This window comes from Anas acuta, chromosome 5, assembly GCF_963932015.1.
Source record: "Anas acuta chromosome 5, bAnaAcu1.1, whole genome shotgun sequence".
Lineage (NCBI taxonomy): Eukaryota > Metazoa > Chordata > Aves > Anseriformes > Anatidae > Anas > Anas acuta.
This window is the reverse complement of record NC_088983.1, coordinates 57,869,013-57,890,604: the sequence shown is the minus strand read 5'-3', so window position 1 is coordinate 57,890,604 and position 21,592 is coordinate 57,869,013. Positions and strand designations below refer to the sequence as shown.

Sequence of the window (21,592 nt, the reverse complement as noted above, 5' to 3'; positions counted from 1 at the left end):
TTTTAATCACATTCATAAGTATCTCAATATTTATTACCTGACAGACAATGTAAGATAAGAGTATGTTCAATCAGAAGAAAATATCAATCAAGTAAAACTTGTCACACATCATCTGAATAAAATTTATAATTTGATAAGTTTTTAGTGTCATTTTCTTGAAATCTGCTTCCAGAATAATGTATTCCTAGTTTTGTGGTTGAGAAAAGAGAATTTTTGTTTTTCTTCATACACAGCTATAGAAGTTTCATCAATAAAACACAAAGAATCTGCTTCCTTCAGTGAACCACAGTTTCTTTAAATTATTCAAAAAAATCTCTACACAACCAGATTCTTTGTAATTTTTTTTTTTTTTTTACCAAAAAATATCCCCTTACAGAAGACTGTGAAGACATTCAGTGTCCCATTAAACTGGTTGAATAAGCATCATATTCTGCTGAACGCAATTCAAAGTTATGAAATTCAAAACAATGAATAGCTAGAATAATAAAAGAGCCACACTGGTGGAAGTGTGCCACAGAGGGAAAATCATCACAAATAGAATCACTGTAGGGAAAAGTGAACTAACAATAATAGCATTATTGTATTTCGATACTGTAACAAAGTGAAATATGATTTTAAAAAATGTGCCTGTTTAAAAACAGATTAAGGCAGCACCATGAGAAAACATACAAAAAACAATCAGAATACCGAAAAGATAAATAGGGTGCTTCATCTCATTGTCTTATCATCCATGAACAAAGATATCATTTATGAAATGTAAAGGCAAAATTAAACTTTCCAAAATAAAGAAACAACACAGATTTAATTTGTGGAACTCCCTGTCACAGTAAAAATGTGACAAGTATTTGGCAAAATATGTAAAATAAACCAACCATAAACTACTTACATATAAAGGTAATTAATACAAAACGTAATTCAGACTACAGATTGACTAGTCTGGGTTGGAAAGGCATTGTCCCTGTTGAAAAACTGTGCTATCAATTTTATTAGAGTTTTGAGTTTTATTGGGTTTATGTTGAGTTTTATTTCTTCTTCACCAGACTAACTAGAAGTGGTGGCTGTCGTAGACAAGATATGGCATGAGTTACAACTAAAAATCTATTTTTTTTCAAGACAAAGCAGATAAAAGTGCAACCATTTTTCTGTATAGGTTATGCAGACATAAAAACTTTACAACAGTTTTGATTTTGAAATCTTACATTTACTTCCATGGACATTGTTCATGTGAAGATTTTACTTGCAGACCTACTAATTAATACAGTTGGGGAGCACAAGATAACGCAGCAGATACAGAAATAACTGTTGGTGGAATAAATGGGGAATTTACTACATCTTCAGAAAAATACTACGTATTTTCTATGCCTCCAGTGTACTAACATTCAACAGCGAAAGCATATGCTAGAACTTACTCTGATCAAATTAAATACATATACAGAAATGCACTTGAAAAAAAGAAAAAAAACAACCCCTCTCTTATTCTCTTGAAAAGAAAAGATATATTCTTTACTTTTTTAATCCAGTAAGAAACCTCAGCAACAGAATGGTGAGTAGCTGGGTTGTGAGAATGTGAGCAGCTGCTGTTATTATAACGAAAGGTCTGTCTACGGCTTGAGCCTGAGAGACCACATGTTCGGCTGTCCTCTCATCTTGCCATCCTCACCAATTAACTATTAACATGGAGGGCTGTACACATGCTCTCAGGGGCTCTTTAACAGGCTTCTTGGAGAGTGGAACAACTACACAGCAGGGCTCTGGGAACTGAGTAATGTGGGGTATAAGGAACCCTCAGCAGCTTTGCTCCTCCTAATGACAGTTTTCTCCACAGTTTAGCGCTTAAAGAAGGATGCATGAAGTATAACAATTTAAAAAATATATGTAATGCTCTCATTTGCTTAATGCTGCTAAGCAAAGATTCTGGAAACAAGATTTCTTTTTTTTTTTCAACTGCCCTTTAAAATATTCTAGCATTTATTGTAAAGCAATGCTGTCAAAAATCAAAATTAAAATTAATTTTTAAATGAGATATAATATTACAAGAACTCCAAATCAATTCATTTATACAGAACTGATAAACATAAAAACAAAAACAACTTCATAGATAAGTCTGCAACAAACAAAAGATTTAATCCTTCAATTTGTATCTCAGAAAAACTTGCTCCACAGACACTTCCGGACTTCTCTAAAATATGTTCCTATTTGTCAATGACAACATATTCAATAGAGTACAATGAAATAGGTTCTGTGTCCCAACTACAGACAGGTAATCAACCTTTCTGAAGACATATTGTTATCTAATATATGATGGAGTTTTGCATTGCAAGAGAAATGTTAGTACATTTTAAATCCCAACTGCAAAACAAGGAAATCAGGTTTCTCCCCCTATTTTAGAAGCAGTAAGTGCTTCAGGTAGCTAAATAAATAACACTGGCAGGTATTCAAACACCTTCACAAAATGCAATACTTACGTGAGAATGATGTACTTTTCTAATACAAGAGTTAATCTAATGATGAAAAACTTCCATCTACTATTAAAATATTTTGTGTAATATAAGGTTTTATCCAATACTTTTTTTATTATAACCAAATATATACCTAAAATTATAGCTTTCCTGTTCATTGTGAATAATAATTTTGCCTTTTTTTCAGTTACATCATCATTTGCAGAAAGAAAGGAGCGTCCATATTTTCCCTGTTGCTAAAAAAAAGTTTACTTCTAGAAAATAAACTTGTATCTCTATATGCTCTCAGTAAAGCTTTTGTGAGAAGCTTCTGATTTTGCAGTTGGGAAAATTACTCTGATCCCATAACTGATTTGTTCGTGTTCTCAATAGAATACCGTATTAGAATGAAGGGAAAAAAACGTATCTTTTAATTCCTGGGTTTAAAAACAAGATCACACATAATCATGATGAGCATGACAGATGAAGGCAGTGGACTAAAATGTCTTGTATTGAACTTTGTTCTGAAGGCACTGGAAAGGCCTGGAGGGATGTTGCCCCCCAAAAAGTAGAAACAACATTACAAGCAGAATTCTCGCTGCTCTTTTACAATTTCTGAAATTTGGACTGTTTTCAAAGAAAAAAAAAAAAAGACTAAGACCAACAAAGGGAATAACTGTATTTAAGATGGTTTTGAGCTTAGGTCCTTGTTGATTTCATGGCATGACTGTCTCACAAAAGTATAGAAAAACTGCAATGAAGGTATCTTTTAACTTTGCCCTGTGAACAAAAAGAGTTTTCTATTTTTTTTTTTGTCTTAAATTGTATTTGTTTTCTTACTATACACTTTAAATTTTTGCTAACTGATGTAGTGTCAATGATGAAATACAGCATAGACAGCATTCTTACCTGGATAAGGTGAGAGGGCACTGTGATGATGCAGGCTGACAAAGACTTTCTGAGGAGGCCACGGAGAACATACAGAAATTTGGTCAGACTATGAATATCTTCGGGAGTGTCGCTACTACAAATGTCGTCACCCCACAACAAGGAACCCATGCTCTGAATTCCTATACGCAAAATATTCTTTTGTTTTTTCTATTGAAAAGACAAACAAACAAAAAGAGACTTGTTATTTTTTAAACATTAAGAGGAAAGCATCATATACTATGTAATTTTTTTTAAAATACAACAATTTATAGAATTAATAGCCATAATAATTAAATAATACAAGTAACCATAGCTTAATCTCAGAGAGTCTTGGTAAAAATTATAATTGGAATGGCTTTTTCTTTTTTCCCTCTCTTCCTTAATGGTTAACACACTGTGTTAGATACGCAAATACAAATGTAAGAAAACAGGATGGAAAACCGTTAACATGCATTTTCTAAAACTAACCAGCTAGATGGAAGTGTATTCTGTCAGAAAATGCAAGAATATTATTATTTTTTCATGTCATTTCTCTCCTCCATCACTGCCTTAAAAACATACAGCAATCTTTTCTCCCAACTCCATTAAGCTGGGCTGCTGGAAGGGCCTGAGAGTCATCAAACACAACTTTTCCCTTGATTTTTGACCTTCTACTGCACACTTCTGCTGTAGTTAGCTACTGGGTACTAGAATTTAAGCTATTTTGACATGTAAAATCCTAAATAGTCTTGTGTTCCCTACCTAAAGACCATTTGCTGCACTGCATTACATTGTCAGTACAGTGGCCAACGGAGTGATGGTTAAGATACAGCCCCATTTGTGAAGGGGCACGTTATGAAGTCAGAGTTGTAATTTGTTTATGCAAACTAAATCATTTCTTAAGATGACAAATCTCTTTTCTGCTTGTATGACGTGACCTTTCCTGGTGATCTTTGAGAAAGATTCTAGGTGCATTTGCTATCAACAGCAGAGACACAATAAGCATACAGCTGAAAGAATTCCAGTACAAGGTGATGAAAGACACATTTCTGGAGCTCAGGATTCACACTTACATAAAGGTCAGCTTTTTTTAAATATATATATATATATATATATATAATTACTAGTTTACAGAAATAAAACCTTACAGTTATTTTTCATTACAATGATGTTCCTTGACAAACTGTAGTTATTCATCTCCCCCATCTTGAATTGCAGCTGGAATGACCAGTGACTATAAGGCACAAAGCATTGCACAGCTGTTCTGGAAATCCAAAGGTTTTGGCAAGAGAAGAGGCTACTCTTAGAAACGCTTCCTTGTCCATATTGGGTAGACAGAGCCTCAGTTGTGAAACACAGTTAGTACCACATGGCCCTCCACTTATCCAACTCTCACAGCTCACGCAGCGAGCTGATCTGCCAATTCTCTTACACTCTTTGTGAAAGAGATACACGCTTTAGCTCTGGTGTTTTCTCCAGTCTCATTGGCTTTGCAGACTTTTCATCTTCAGTTATGCAAAGTTAACTTTTTACACTACCATATGAACCTTGGGACAATAGTACAGTATAACAGGATAACATTTTTATAATATGCGTATTTTGCACACCTCCATTGATTTGGATTTGTAAAAAAAAAATTCACCTTTTTCACATTGTTTTTGTAATGACGACTGGTTTGGCAGCAAGGATTATGATTATGAAGAATTTAAAGAAGCTACCTTAAACAAAAATCCAACCTCCTCCCCCAACTTTCTGACTTGGAAAATCACCCAATTTGATCTCCAAAGGAAGCCAAAGAAATGTTAAGGAAAAAAAGTTGCCTATGAAAGTTCTGCTGTCACACGTGAAAAAACAAAATGATTTGGAAACAAGCTATTTTGTATGATGCAAAACCATGTTCAACTTATAAAGGATTCAATACTTACTGATTAGCAGCAAAAAAAAAAAACAAACACAAAATGGAGGGTATTTAAAAATATATATTTAAACCCAATGCTCATATTTCTAGTCCTACTGCTAATTGTACCAGGTCCCAGAGATGCTTGACCATTTTCCCAGAGGTCTACTAAACATCTAATGGTAGCTTTCACTAATTTCCTTAATTGTGCTGAACCTGTCAGCTTGGTTGTGTCACATTCTACTCACTGTTCTCCAGATACCTCTTCAAATACAGGTAGTAGAAACTACCTGTATTAGTAGTAGAGGAGCCAATAAAAAGGAGAGGTAACTCCAATTACTGCCATATGGATGTGAAATTAGCCAAAAATATCTGGAAGTTTTACTAATTAGGTTAAACTTCTCCTTTGAACCCAGATCCAGAAAGCAACACATTTCTAGGTCTCCAGGTGCCAAAAAATTTGGTAAGTTTATGCTTCGCAGTATGAAAAATGCAGCATTAGAGGTATCCTCTTCTGTCATTCACATGCTGTGATTAATACATCTACTTAAAGTCAGTAGTAAATCTCTTTCAGCACCTTCCTAATACATTTTGGCCCTTGTAGTTTTCTCCAAACCTCACAAACGCCATTGCCAATAGGACCTATCCAAAAGGGAGAGGATTATTTTGAGTAGAAGAACATACACACACAAACTTCTCAGAAGCTTGCCTTTTTATTAAATATAGGAAAGCAAACAGGTCCTGAAGTGTTCAGGATGGTTTTTACTCTATTATCCTAATATTTGGCTACTTAAAAGTACTTCTTGAGACTCAGTTAATAGAAGAGGAGATGTAGTAAGAGCGGTGAATTTCCCATGGATTTGGGAGATAAAAAGTTCCATGGCATGTTCTGGACCATAACTACATTCAACTCTGGACATACTTCAAGAGGTGTGTATTATATACCACTTCTAAATGCAAAAAAAAAATGTGTATATAAAGAAATGTTTTCTGATTCCAGAAAAGGAGGAATTAAAGTACCATGTACCATATGATCATATGCATTATCTTCCTTGACACAGAAACAGCTGTGCAAGCGCTGATGACCATCTATGTGGGTAAACTGGTTTGAGAAAGGATTCTTTTTCATAGTTTTAAAGCTTCAACTCAGAAACTTATATACTTCATTTGTGAAGATATACTTTTAAATTTATCTGATTTAAAGGTCTGGTTTTGCTTTATTGACTCTAATCAGATGTTTTGAAACAAAGAACAAGTAGCACACAAAATCACTGTCCACAATATCTAATATATATTTTTTTTTTTGTCTGCAGAAAGAAAACCCCAAAATATTGGCTAAGTTATCTTTATTTTGTTTAAAACATACAAAAAAAATCAGGAACATACAAAGATGCTGCTTTCCCATTAGACCTGACTTGCAACAAAAACAAGAATCACCAGCCTGATCTCTTCAGGAGGAGGTGATTTGGTGGCTGAAGGCTCCCAGGGTATTTGTTTGACTCGGTGCAGCTTTTTGCAGTGTGCAAGCTCTCCGGCTTGCAGAGGACCTGTCACGGTGCGGGAGGAGCAGCTCTGCGCAGGGTACGGCGGGAAGCACGGGGACATGCCTGTTGCCATGGCTACTGCAGCAAGTGGGGAGAGGTGCCTGTCAGGGACCAATTTGCTGCTCCAGACTGGCACTGTCACCAAAGGGAAGGCAAGCTCGCCCATAAATCTCAGCAGAGACTACAAACTGAGCGCAAATAAGCCAAAGAATCTAATTTTAAACCCAAGTATTCTGGGCAGGTCATGTTTCTAAAATACACTGTTATGATGGATATATACATGCAGGAATGCATCCACTCCAATATTATCTTCCCCACAGAAACCGTTTTTCAGATATTCGGCTAGGAATAGTGCACAGTCTTGTATGACATTCTTTGACATTCTCCAGCATCTATACTAATTATCTCGTACTCCAGTAACATTCCTGCTGTACAACAATAATTACCTACCAATGAAGCATCAATACATATCATTTATTATTTTATCTACATCAACTTCAAGGAATCACATATTTTTCAGCATGACAAGGAACAACAAAGATAAGGCATTGCTCAAACTGGAAAAGTCTTTTATCCTATCTTATTACACTTGGAATATTTTTGCTTACCCACAGTAAGGTTTATGGCAAGTAAAGCAATCTTTACAAGGCAAGTAAGCTGTTTGGACAGGTAAGTTTTTGATACCTAAGTAGCATTCTCATGTCTTTACCTGTATTTCAGTACTCACTACACAAAGATGCACACCATTTAATTCATTATAAAATTCACTCCAGTTACCACAACACTGGAAGTATCTGAAAGTTTGAATGTTCAGTCTCAAGAGTCTTGAGCACATTATTGCTAATTCAGTGATTTGAAAAAAATGTGTAGGTGAAAAATATTTAACTTAATTTCATTATATTTGGCAATCCATTTATTATCTAATTGCACAGAGTGGGCATTTCAATAATGTTGGCTTACAGTTCTTTTTCAAAAGCTCTGCATAGCTGTTAAAAAATAGTAAAAAGTCCAAATGCACATTAAAGTATGAACCACACACTATTTATCTTTCTTGTTTGCTTTAGCAATGTTTAGAAACAGCTTGACCCTTTTTAATTTTTAAAGACATTCTCATGCCACTCTTGAATACTCAGAAAACCTTCATTACAGGAAGACAAGAGTAGGAAGGTGTTCAGTACCTGGGGATGAGAGCCATCAAATCCTTCCTGGCAAATGACCCTTTGAATGGAGTGAAGCAGACTTGCATAGCCACAGTTCATATTCCTGTTGGTAAGAAGAAGTAGTTTAATAACACATTTTAATACTCACTAAAAGCTGTACTAAATCTAAACAGACACAGCTTGCATTCTGGAAGTGTCATGTAGAAAAAAACTGTCATAGAAGGGAAAAAACAATCCTTTTTGAATAAAGCAGCCATTAAAAGCAATCGTGATCGGTTCATGTTGACCAGTTCAGCATCCAGACATCTTGCAAAAAGTAGGAGTCTTAAGAGATTAAGATAACTTAATTACGTAAGGCTCACTTACAAGTTTAATGATTTTATGTAACAACTTAAAGTTGAAATCATTATAGCATAGTGTTAATCTTCTATAACAGACAAATAGCTACCTAATTGCTACTCTGAGTACACCTACACAGTGCCCTGGTAAACAGGGTTGACTTCCTATTACTTAAAGCTTTTATACAAACAACTATTAAACAATCAAAACCAACAAAAAATGAAAGAGATACTATTTCCACTTAGCTTAAAAAGTTCATTTATCATTATTTGTTTTATTTATTTACTTTTTTTAAGGATTTTTTCTAATGCCACAACAGAACATAAAATACATTCTATTACATTACCATTTTGTATCCATCCACCATGGGCGTTAGTACGCCTTTATTTGCAAGGCAGCAGAACTGTGAGGTATATTTTATGTTTATGTGTTATTTGGAAAATATCTGATAATATTAAAAAAAAAAAAAAAAAAAGCAAAGCAAACTGCTGCCTACAAAAGGATTTAGGCATTTAAAACCAAATGGAAGTTCAACAAACACTCCCTTCAAGGTCTTAGAACTTCCTGCACTTCCAATGTACTTTTTCCTCATACCCATCCTAGCCATACTCTCCAGTGCTAATATACACAAAGGACAGAAAGTCCTATCTTTGCTTTAAAAAAAAAAATAATAAAAAAAAATCAAGCCAGCTGATCACTTTGAATTATACATACTAGGCCTTCAATCCCATACAGCATACTGGCTTTTGTGTCTGGACTTGATGTAGGTTCCTCATTAAAGTTGAGTTTAAGCCCTTTCAATTTTTTCTAGTTTCAGCACTTCCTTACAGTCTCACTAATTACCATCAAGAGCTGTGGATTCAGGTCTTAGGTATTTCTTGGAAAATACAACGGGTTATTTTGAAAATTTTGCATCAACACATTCTTACTTGCAGCAATCATATCGTATGCTTGGTCTGGTAACATTAATGAAATGTTCCCATTACTTTATTTGTTTTCAGCTATAGTATCCTAATATTTTAATACTATCTATGAAATTCACATCTCTCCTTTATATACTTTCCTATCACTTAGCTACAAAAGGAATATATGTCAAATTTTGTCTTAAAAGTGTCAGTTTACAGAGTATGTGGCCAGGAAAAGGGCTTTAGCCCCCACACCAGCCAAAATATTTTCTTTCTCCACGTCTTCACATAACCGCAATACACATAACCCCTGTTGTTTACACAGTGCTGTAATTTCTTCCCAGTTTTGCCAGAACTGGAGAGAATCTGCAGCACTTAAGAATAATGAGAAGCATTCCTGTATCCTTTTGGAAATTCTTCTATCCTTTTTGTAAAGATAGAAACTACAGCTCACCAACAGGAGGAAGGAGTTTGCAACAATTTGTAGCCACAGCCAGGAACACAGCACATCTACTACAAAAAAATGACAGTGCTCCTCTTCATAACTGTGGTCACGAAGCAGTATTTTCAAATTTGTATATGAATATAAAGAATGATTTCAGTAATTCAGAGCGTAACTAGTAAGAAACACATTGTCTGTTTTCAAGAAGGTAACAATTACATTTCTGTGGATAGTATTACCACGCTCACCATACTATCTATAGGATAAACCAAAAAACACAGTCACAATACTTGCCAATTCCCGGTTTGCTACCAAATTGCTTATAAGAATAGATAGAAGAACAAAATATTTCAAACATTAACAGAATTACAGAGTCCTAAAATTAAAACAAATATGCAAGCAAACAAACTAAAAAGCCTACAAAGAAATAAAAATAATATTTGATTTATCTATCAGGAGAAGATTTGCAGCAAAGAAAGATTTAGAGAAAATAGTGTAATGTCTATAGGTTTATTTCGAATGCAAACATGGTGGCTCTTCTTCTTCTGACTAAAATATTAATGCTTTCCTTGAATTTGAACTATGCTATGTAAATAAGGACATGAAAAATATTGCAGAAGCACTACTTATAAAAGCAAGTTGCATTATCCTTCTGGCAATGTTTGCCATAATACATAAGGAAGGAAACAAGGTATTTTTGATTCTGTAATTTCTAGTCTTTTTTGGCTTTGTTACTAAACACCATTTAATTCTGATAATGAGTTTAAACAATTTCTTCTTTACTCTTTTTTTTGTTTAGCAATTTAGTAATGGATAAAGCAGGAGCTGGCAAGAAGGTATCCTGGTTACAACAGAGCCTCTGACTTCTCTGTTGACAGTTTCTAAGCATTTAACAAAGGTTAGGTTATCAAGGGTATGACAAATAGCCTTATTATGTATATGGAGACTCCATTAGGCAAGACAGTTAAACCTGTTTTATCTAAATTTATCTGTAAACCTAGACTCTAGATAAATTTATTCTTTTTTTTTTTTTCTTTTTCCAAAAGCACATTCTAAAGGTAAAGAATATGAGTAATGTTGAAAAAACTACAGCTTAATTATTTTAACTCCCTTGATTATCAAACTTTATTTTTTGGCGATTGCAACTTAACAAGGATAGAAGTAAAGTAGAAGGGTGGAAAGTAAGCCTCCTTTGTGATGCCCGGAGTTATCAGAGAGGGTATTTCCAGCTTCCTGTTAAGTACCAGCTTCATCAGTGCAACCAAAAGGACACCTGAATAGCCTAGCAACAACTGGAAAGCAGCTGCTGTCACAGCTGCACAGCCCAGTTACGCTGGTCCCACCATTAGGGCCAGTATGTAACTGCCCTTCCCTAATACAAAAATTATGGAGCTAAGAAAGGGTGATGCCTTCTTCTGGCGTCAAACACCCAGTCTCATTTACTGCTTCCTTTATAAAAGACTTTTCAGTCTGGTTTCAGTCAATGTTTAGCACAGGGCAATAAGAAAACAAGAAAAAAAAATGCCCCAAACTTTAAGGCAAACAAGTGATGTATAAAACCTCCAAAACTCATTTTCTTTAATTGTAGAGTAAAAGGACTTTCAGTAAATTCTGCCTAACCAATCAGTCTCTGTTCTTTGCAAGTCCATAATGGAACTGAATTCTTGCATGGATAGAAAGATAGGGACATAAGCACAGATATGTGATTTCTAAAAAGGACCAAGAGTTTTGGTCCAAAGAAAGCCTCTACATCTCTGACCTTGGAAGGGGAACACTATAATTATCATGCAACGGCTCCAATTACACAGAGAGCACTCGCTCAATAACAGTCTAAATAGTTTTCTTAATGTGATGCTAGAGAACTAGCAGCACCGAGATGATTCGGTCCACTTTACAAATACATGGCTCTTATTCCACAAAACATTACTACAAAGGACCTTGTTTCAGAACTGGTTTTTAAAGCGTAGTAAAACATACATGTATGTTTATAATACTCCCCATTTCTGTCAGGAGAGTATAAGGAAACTGGGGTACAACGCTTCCAGTATGTTCTGCTTTAACTGCATAATCTGTTCTTTGTCATCACATCCCTGAGCAGTGAAAGGAAAGGAGAGCGAAAGGATTGTTCTTCTTGTTCCCCACCCCTTCCCAAACAACAGAAGGATGGAGGGAAAGGGCTTTTCCAAATTTCAAGAAGGAAAAATGAAACCTAAGGCCTCCAAAGCTAGTCACACTGTAATTGAAAGATATAGGAGAAAGAAGGGATGGACAAGGTGAATTCTAGGTGCATCTCACAAGTCATAGGTTAAGTATAGTCCTCAAGGAGCATTAACTACGGATAAAGGTAGCAGGTCTCTATGAGAGAGAAATAAAAAGACAACACTTATGAAAAGTCTCACCCGCATCAGTACAGATGATAATCAAAAAAAAAAAAAAAGCAGAATAAAAATACACTGAACTCCTAAAACTTTCTAGTTACCAGCTGAGCCATTGCATAGCGCTATGACCTCAGTGCAGACTGTGTGTGTTTGGTACACTTCCTACGATGCCTGTGTCATTTTAGGTGCTTCTGCAACAGTTGTAGTTATAGGACTATAGAAATTTACTTCGGCCTGAAATTAAACCATGTTGTGCTCTGCTACACCACAAATATTTCAAATGGATCATGTTAGCTAAAATAACAAGGAAACATTTTGATGAGAGGGAAATTTATTTTCTTTCTTTCTTAATTGCTAATTATCTTTTTTTTTTTTCTCCAATTTCTGTTACCATATAAAGGTGCCATCCATCAACACCACCATCTACTTAAGGAAAATTATATTCCAGTTAGAAGTACCAGTTTCCACTTACTTCTCTAACTCCTTCTAGCTCTGTATTAGTTTCAAAAGCAATACATTCTCAGATTTAAAAAAACACAAAGCAAACAAACAAACCAGCACTGAGAGGATAAGACCACAGGCAGAGAACCTCGTGTATAAGACACTGCTCCCCATGAGTGCAGACACGCTGACTAGCCAGATCCGTGTTCCCAGTTCAGTGTAACACAAGAGGTTAGATCAAGCTCTCATAGGGATGGACCTTCAGGCAATCAAAGATTAGGTCTAACATAAATTGCTAGCTTCTATTAGAAGGGTTAACTATAGTATTTAAACCCTTCTTTTAAATCATCGTCTGGTTAATCAAGAGAACAGATATATATATATATTTTAAATACTGTTCTGTGATACACTGAATCTAGACTTAAAAACCAGAAGCATTGCATATATTTTCCAAATAGTCATGCCAACAAAATATTATCCTCTGCCTCCCACTTTTATAAACTTTCTTTAGTGAAATGATCCTGACAGGATTGAGAGCTTGTTTTCACTCCTTGCAAAAAGGATGCTTTCTTCTGAATTTCACCACAATATTTGTAAAAAAAATACAGTACAATCCAGTTGGGTTTCTGTAAAAGCGTAAATGTTTTGAAAGCAGTGAAATAATTGGTAACATTCATACTTAGTTTTGGATTTAATGCACTATGACTAATGTGTATTAAGGAATCACAGAAGATAGGGATGAAGGGGACCTCAAGAGGTCAGGTAGTCTATCTTTTTGCCCCAAGGCACGATGAACTATGTCTAAACTACCTCTGACAGATATTTACCTAACTTGTCCTTAGAAATTTTCAATGATGGAGATTCTACAATACTCCCAACCTGTGTCTGCAAGGCAACTTCTTCTAGTGCTAATCATCAGAAAAATATTTCCTTATGTCCACTCTACATTTCCACTGCTACAATTTACTGTAGCCCATTATTGCTTCTGTCTTCTGCAGACAACAGAATTACTGCTCTCTGTATGTCAGTTTTTAACTTGCTTTGAGACTCTTCTCAGATTTGTCTAAAGAATTTCCATTCTTCCATCACAGGCCATATATCCCCATACTAGATCTAAACTCAGCTTCCCATCCTCTTCTAACTGATGCTGAGTTTTCTTGAAGGATGCTACCAAAAACTGGACGGCCTTATTATGGCTGAGCAAAACAGAAGTCTTTTGTGTGTCTTCTACATGAAATTCCAGTTTATCACCTCCATGTTTTCAGTGACATTAATCACAAAACACTGCTAATATATCTTAAATTCAAGACACTTTGTAACCCCAGATATTTTTTTTTCTGGAGAGCTGCTACCATATTTTATTTGTTCAATTAATTATTCCTACTAATACGATATTTGGCTTGTCTTCACTAGAATTTCTGATTGCTGACCTAAAACTTCTTTTATTTTAATTCTGTCATCAAATACACATGCAATTATTCCTTCCACTTCTTTCCAAATTTGACATTATGACTTCAGTAAAGGTACTCATTGCTCAGGATACTTACCAGGCCAAATTATTACCAGGTTATTTCCAGACACAATAATGGAATAAAGCCTGATATTTCACTCAGATTTACCTACGAGTCTCAGTAACAGATTATTTACAAGGTAAGGATTTAACAACAAATATAACAACTCCTTCTTCAACACAACAGAAGACTTTCCTGATGCACAATACCTCTTGTTTTATTTTAAAGACTTTTGAGTTTATCTCAGTTGAATACACAGAAGCAAAAACACACTGGGTGAAACTGTCTTAAAACCTTAAAGCTAAATTATATTACTTTTTCTGGTATTTTTTGGAGCACTGATGTTATCACACGGATGTCTTTGCCATCTCCTCTCCTTAAAGACAGGCACTGTTTGTCCTTTTTGACTTCACGGAATTTCTTTGACAACTAGTTATGTTCTGTTATCACAGATGAACTTCATGAAGTCCCAATTTGAAATATGTATTTATTTTTTAACCTGTCCTTTCCTTATGTAAATAAAGTAGTCCAATTTACGGACATGGACTATGCTAGGTGCACACCAAGGATGTACATGTAAGAGAGAATGGGAGAAGCTTTACTCCTCTTGAATAACTTCTGATGAACTCCAGTTATACAAAACTTATGAATGAAAGTTGAAATTCTAGTTCAGTTTATTTATAAATGTGTGTGAAAATTGTCTGACTGGACTTACAGGAAACATAAATCTTCCATTTTGCTACGGAGAAATATGATGAATTCATGAGGTTGCAATTCTGAACATTTCTTCTCACCTAATTTTAACTTTGACCTAGTGCAACTTTTTCAATACATGGAATCTAAAACCAGTGCTGTTTGTAGTTAGGGATGACAACCTGAAACTGATGCCTCAACAATATGACCAGCACCAATAATGAAATATTAACAAAGTAAATCAAGTTATTAAATAAATTAGCCACCTTGTATGAAACTGTATGCTTTGAATAAAATACACATTAAAACAATTGTAAAGCATTCAGAAATATGGTAGAACGCAATCCTACGGTCATAGATTGCCAAGCAAATTAACTAAACCTAATCTTTCAGTTATATGAAAACTAAGAATAGAATTCACATGGTAAGAACTATGAACTTCTACCAGGATGGCACACACAAAGAAAGTATCAGAGTTAGGTAAGTCTTATAAAATCAAATGCATAAAAGGTAAAGTCCATATTCTATACTAAACACATGAATTAGCTTATTTTCAACATAAAATATACAAATACTTCACAGCCATATTGTTAGTGGGATTAAGCCCATAGTCATCAGACATTCCAGTTAGCTAGAGAAGAGATAGAAAGGTAGTTAAATTGTTCAGTAACAATATAAGGATTTTTTAAGCTATCAAATACTCCTATATCTATACTCTATGACCCTGCAACTGAAAAAAATAATACTGTAAGTCACATATAAAGTTGGTTCAAATATTTATGATGAAAAGCAGAATCCAAATTTTATTCCTTTTCCAGAAAGTTTATCAAGTGCTTATATATATATATAAATATATATAACATAGCAAGAACACACTGTATTGAATTAAAACCAGTGATATTTGATCATATAACACAGAAAAATTACAAGCTAAATTACATTGGCTTTTGTTTTTCTACAACTCTAAAGGTGCACTTCTATAAATATTGCACTTATTTTACAAATCTCGGCTTTTATATTAGTATACTATAATGAAAAATCTCATGCAATAAAGCATACTGTACTACCGGTTCTCGGAGTTGGCCTTATACACTGGGATTTATAGGCCCTAGATATCTAAATTAAGTGACTGGGCTAAACAAAGAGGTTGGTAGCCCATTATCTGACATTTGACTTGACTTGAAATATCTCCAAGAAAAATACAATGGATTTTTGTGCCATAGGCTAATAGGAGTATTCTCTGTTGTCACTAATTTTCTTCTGGTCTTCCTGAATTAATTACTGATAGACAAAAAGTAAAAGAAGTTATTCATTCTGATATGAGTTTATGATTTTTGCTGGAATTAAGGGTTTTGTGTAAGACATAATTAGTGAATGTAATTCTGCTCACAGTTTTTTTGTATTTTCCTTAGGTGAAGTTGTAGGATATAAGAAGTAAAAGTCACATAATAAACTAATGTGATATAGCGTTCTAAGCTATGTAGGTCAAGGATGGCCTGTCATCTTAGCCCTAAAAACTGTGAATGGTTATATTCATATGACTGACAGCCACCTGACACACATTCATGAAAACTGATGGGGCATGGTGCTCAGGGAGTAGTTCATAGACAGACAGTAATAGTTTTCCCCAGTCCCCACACTCAACTGTCAGTAGGACTGGACTGAGTATTCAGCTGTGTCCCAGGCTGTCCTAGTAATGTCTGCCTTAATTGCCCCTACCAACTCGCTTCTTCCACTGAGGAGTCAGCATACAGAGCTGCCTCTGCACCACAGCAGCTTTGCTGACAGTCCTGGCATGTCGTGCTGACATGGGAACCACAGCTGAACTACGTGTGAGCAATACATGGCTACAAAAATTTTCACAGCAAGTGTTGATGCTAAAATATCTTTTACAACTAACAGGCACACAGAATTTAAACCCAAAACAGAAGCATGTGGGATTGCAACTTACCACGTTTTCAGTTTAGGCTCTAAAGATAATTCTTCAGGAAGGTAAAAACTGTGCCATTTTATAGACTGAAGCAGTTCTGGAGACATTGTTTTAGAAATATCATAGTAATGTCCAAACTTGGTAGATGTTGTTGGGCTGGCCTGTGGAAACATCGACACTGATTACAATAATCTATTAGATGATTACCTATCATGAGAAAAAAATGATACAATAGACAGTGTTCTACAGAGACATTACCTACTTTTGCATTTATTGATTACTGTTTTCTTGAAATAAGGGAAACACCTACTACACGACAATTCTAACCTTACTGGTAACTGAGAATAACAACGCAGGGCCCAAAGAATGCTGGTAAGCAATTTTTGCTGGAAAGCAAATATGCTCACCACGGTACCACTGCTGAGCAAGAGCTTTGTCACTTCAGAAATCACTTCACTCTACAATGAATGGAAATATATAACAAAAAAAAAATATAAAAAAAAAGAAGCTCTGATTCTAAGGTAGAATGAAATGCTGTTTTATTGGTACTCAGAAGTATGGAGTTACTCTTGAAAAGTGACCAGAATTACCCCAACAATTCTGAAAGTTTTTCAGTGTGTTATGTAACAACAACTTAGAACACTCTGTTATTATTTTATTTTAAAAAGGCCAATACATACATTTTGTCAGCTATCTGAAAATTGAGTAGGGTTGTGTCCGTATGCAAAGAAAATTCTTAAGAACAACTTCTGCTCAAATTTAACATTTGCTATTCTTGCTGTAAACAGGAATGACGAAAGATATACTGAATTATTACAATAATGGGGTTGCAATATTTTTTGTGTGTTGGGCAGCAAATTATTTACTTTGAACTCCAGTTATTATGTGGCACTTGTGTTTTTCATAAAACTTAGTCTTATTAATAAAATAAGCACCGTAACAGCCACAGATGGCCATGTATTTATAGCTAGTTTTCTAAAAGCTATCATGCCATTTATTTCCACAATTTTATTTCATGTTTCATTTTAACAAATATATATATTAAACTGTTAAGATTAATTACAATAACTTGATTTAAAGTAAATATTTTGAAATTATTTGGTTAATTGATGTTTGGCCTGGGCAATTTGCAGAGAACATAACTAATAACAATATTGCAGCATCTTCCTGACAAAAACAATAAAATAACGAAACTAAAACCACACTTTTCATTATTTTAAAACAAAAAACAAGTTTTTAATTAAAAAAGAAATACAATTGCTTATATGTATCTAGTCAGATGAGGCAGATCGTTTTTACACAAAAAGTGACAGATTCTCTAAGTCAGTGCTCCAATTTATTTATCAGCGAATGAATTTAAAGAAGGAAGTATAACGAAACGTATCAATCCATCAGACTGAATTCTAAATATTTTATATGTAAAAGTAACTTTATTTAAAATGAGGATTCCAAAAACAATTTAAACAGGGGCTGTTCTTTGGCCTATAATCTATTCTTTATCCGGATTACAGATCAGAATGTTTTTACTGCAATCTCTGCCAGAGCTCATCTTTTTATTGTGTACTTCCAAGCCCCCTTAATGTTTTAGAAAGGCCTTGACTAACTGAACTTTGATCTGATGTCTTCATTGAGAAAAGCTCCAGGTTGCCCATTTCAGATGCAAATCCTTACTGAGGCCCAATAGAGTTCAGTAAAGACAGCAAAAAAGAAGAAACAAGAAGTTTCCAGGATCCTCTTTGAGAATCCTGAGGCACATTGGTGTCCTTAATCCACCCTGCTGCATGGATTAAGGTAGGTGATAACCTCTCTTGATTCAAAAGAATAAGCACAGTGCCTACAAACTGGGTGGAGACTAGGATTTGGCTATAATAAAACACCATGCAATAAAAGCCCAGGCTATGTCAGAAGCCTATGAATAGGCCTCAATGTACTGCATTCCCAGGCTTAGCAGGGAAGCTTGCAAAAAGCCTACCTGAATCAAGTAAGCATGAATAATCTGCCTTAGCAGAATGACCATGGAGAGTGCGAACCAGAGACTTTCCATTCCTCTTAAATTTGATCTGATAAATTTATTAGTGGATTGTAGGCTCAAGCCTGTTCTTTCTGGGATTCCTGCTTTGCACATGGAGAAATGCACTAAATTGTCAGTGAGCAGAACATGCTTTTACACTACCGTCTGCTGTTAATGTTTCTAATTGCAATACTAATGTGCTAGAAATCTCAGATTTAGGATGAATCAAGGCAGAAAATTGATTTCATGCTGTGACAGTTTATATATTGCCCCAAGAACATAAGCAGTTCATTCAAAAAAAAAAAAAAAAAAAAAAAAGAAGAAAAAACACACTGTCTTGCATTGCAAAATAGGCTATCCATATACTCAAAAGTTTAAACGAAATTAACCTCTGGTACAGATGAAAGTAACAAACTGGGAAAGGCACATCAAGCATAAAGAGACCTGTTACTCTGACAGATTTCTGATAAACCATCTGTGTTTTGCTGCTGTACAAGGTATGTGCACATATGCAAAGAGAAGCTGTGAGAGTTACGGAGAGTACTAACAAATATCAGGCACCCTAACAAAACTCAGTTACCTAGCTAGTCTACATGAGGTCCAGTAAAAGGGAAGTTAATACATGAAATATTAACAATAGCCTCTTAATTACCTACAAATAAGAACTGAATTAGGCAACAAAAACTCCAGACAACTTTTCTTAAGGGTTCTTACTTCACGTAAAGCCAGATATTGAACAGAAAACTTATCTGCTAACATGTTTAGAGTTCTAGCTAAAAACAAAGCTGGTTTCTTGCTTTCAGGCTTGAAACTTCAAAAATGGATTAATTAGTTCAATCAATTTGGAAATATACCTTGAAATTTTATTCAATGTTATTTTTTTTAATGCCAAAACAAAGATTAAAGAATAAAACACAACTTAAGCTGTTAATTAAATGATACTAATAAGTGCTTTACACCATCCATGGTGCTGCAAGGCAATATCAAACGTTCTCCTCCATGGAGTATATTGACCAGTCAAATTAATTTGGCACAGCACCAAAATTTCTGATAACTGCATTATGAAACATGGAGAAGTATCAATTTCAAAATAAGTTTTCATTTACAATATTCTGAAGGACTTCTGATATAGATAGCTTAAGAACTAGACTATTTTTAATTTTTTTTTTAATTGAATGTATACAGAACAATATTGTACATCAACTATTCAGAATGATCAGGATCCCTTTCTGAAAGCTGCAATGATAAAAAGGGAAATACCTCACTAAAGACTGATCATTTTATTCTACTTCCCATGATCAAATTTTAACAATCCATGATGAATACATCATCTATTCCGGAGAAAATATTCTATTACTGGATGGAATAATAGAGAATGAGTGCACACCTAAGCAGATTATTTGGTTTTATATTTTGTTAGAACATCAGAACACTATTTGGTAAGAACATACAATAGGTTCCATATTGGCGTACTAGGAATTCTGTTAGATTTTAAAACAGACAATTTATTTTGGGGATGGTTCAAAGTGGCACAGCAAGCTCCACAATAACAAAATTGATGAGATTATATGATTACCCTGGAGGCTGTTTGATTTGGCATGTCACCATATATAAGTCTTTTCTGACACAACTATATAGCCATGTCTGTGCAATTTCACAGAAAACCAAACATGCCAAGCCTTATAAGATCATTTTGTCACATTCCAATTATGTTTTTTAAGAATATGACTGAACTTACTAGGCAGTTATGACTACATCTAAACTAGAATTTATAAAACATGTAGACTAAAATGTATAGACAAAGCAAGTTTTCTGTTCTGGATAGCCAAAAACGCTGTAATTTTATTAAAGGTTAATTGTTCCACTAGGTTAAATATGAAAATCACCAGCCCTGGGAAACACGTTATTCGCAGAACACTAACAGCTATAAACTTTGAATGATGGGCTTGTTTCTTATACTCTCCCTGCCCAGTGACTAGTTTCTAGTGACAGTAATCTCAAGCGCTTACTTTAGTGGTTACGCACATGGATAACCAAGTCAACAGCTTGCTTCAACACAGTACTTCCATTAGAGAGATCTAGTAAGTACTGTTGATCAAAACTACATAAGTTATTTCTGTACAGCTACAGCTGGATAAAGTTTGTAACTGACCGGATTATTCCAACTTTTTGTAGAAGTGGTCTCCTCTTAACAATACTTGTTGAAAAACCCCATAGCAAAAAGTCTCTTTTACTTTTCAGTTTTTACTGTCTGTATTAAATTTTACATTTCCTGCAAACTCTCAAATTCCTTTTCTCTCTGTATTTATAGTAACCAAGAAACATATTCCTGAATGATGATTTACCCTCAGGAGGCAATCCAGTAGTACTATCCTGTGCTGAAAAGCGCTTCCTCTGCAAATTGATTTTCACTGTGAAAGGCGAAAATATGAAACACTTAAGATTTACCTCCATTTTTGGTAAATTCTCATAGCGCCAGGCTATTTTCATAGAATCTTGAAAATCTTCAGACTTAGCAGGTGTTGCTTCTTCTCTCAATTCATTTCTGTGGGTATCATCAAGCAAAGGGGCCGGAAGTTTCTACAAGTAGAGAGTGAAAGAATGTCAGCTATCTACAGATTGTTACCCAAAGAGTACGTTGGCTAATGCAGTTCACTTAATGTAGTGGACAGTTGCAATATCTGTAACAAAACTTGATTAAATAACTGTTCTGAAAGACTAGATCCTACTGATTGTGGAAAACAAAAACAACAACACAAAAACCATATAATTGTAGTAAAATGGATTGTACAAATAGAAGAGAATGCAGAATGGTAAATATAACACCGTATATACTACTGTACACAAACTACGCATCTTGAGCAGCATCCACATTCCTTTTTTTCCAACTTTTTTTTTAAAAGGTTGATCTCCTAAACCATTTCTGACAACAGGTGTGTTCCTTGCATAGTGAATTTAAGCATATTTGATAAGCCCCTTTTCTTTGCTAGCTTC

General features: G+C 34.7%; 1 protein-coding gene across 6 annotated transcripts in view; it reads right to left on the bottom strand.

The window, feature by feature from the left end:
- Positions 1-21,592, bottom strand: part of ELP4 (elongator acetyltransferase complex subunit 4) — a 196,334-nt gene that overhangs the window by 150,479 nt on the left and 24,263 nt on the right. For all 6 annotated transcript variants that reach the window (XM_068685036.1, XM_068685037.1, XM_068685039.1 and 3 more), the window contains 4 exons: positions 21,047-21,178; positions 16,609-16,748; positions 7,967-8,051; positions 3,348-3,536 (listed from right to left, as the gene is read on the bottom strand). In XM_068685036.1, the coding sequence (XP_068541137.1) occupies positions 3,348-3,536; positions 7,967-8,051; positions 16,609-16,748; positions 21,047-21,178 (546 nt within the window). The remainder of the gene's footprint in view (positions 1-3,347; positions 3,537-7,966; positions 8,052-16,608; positions 16,749-21,046; positions 21,179-21,592) is intronic.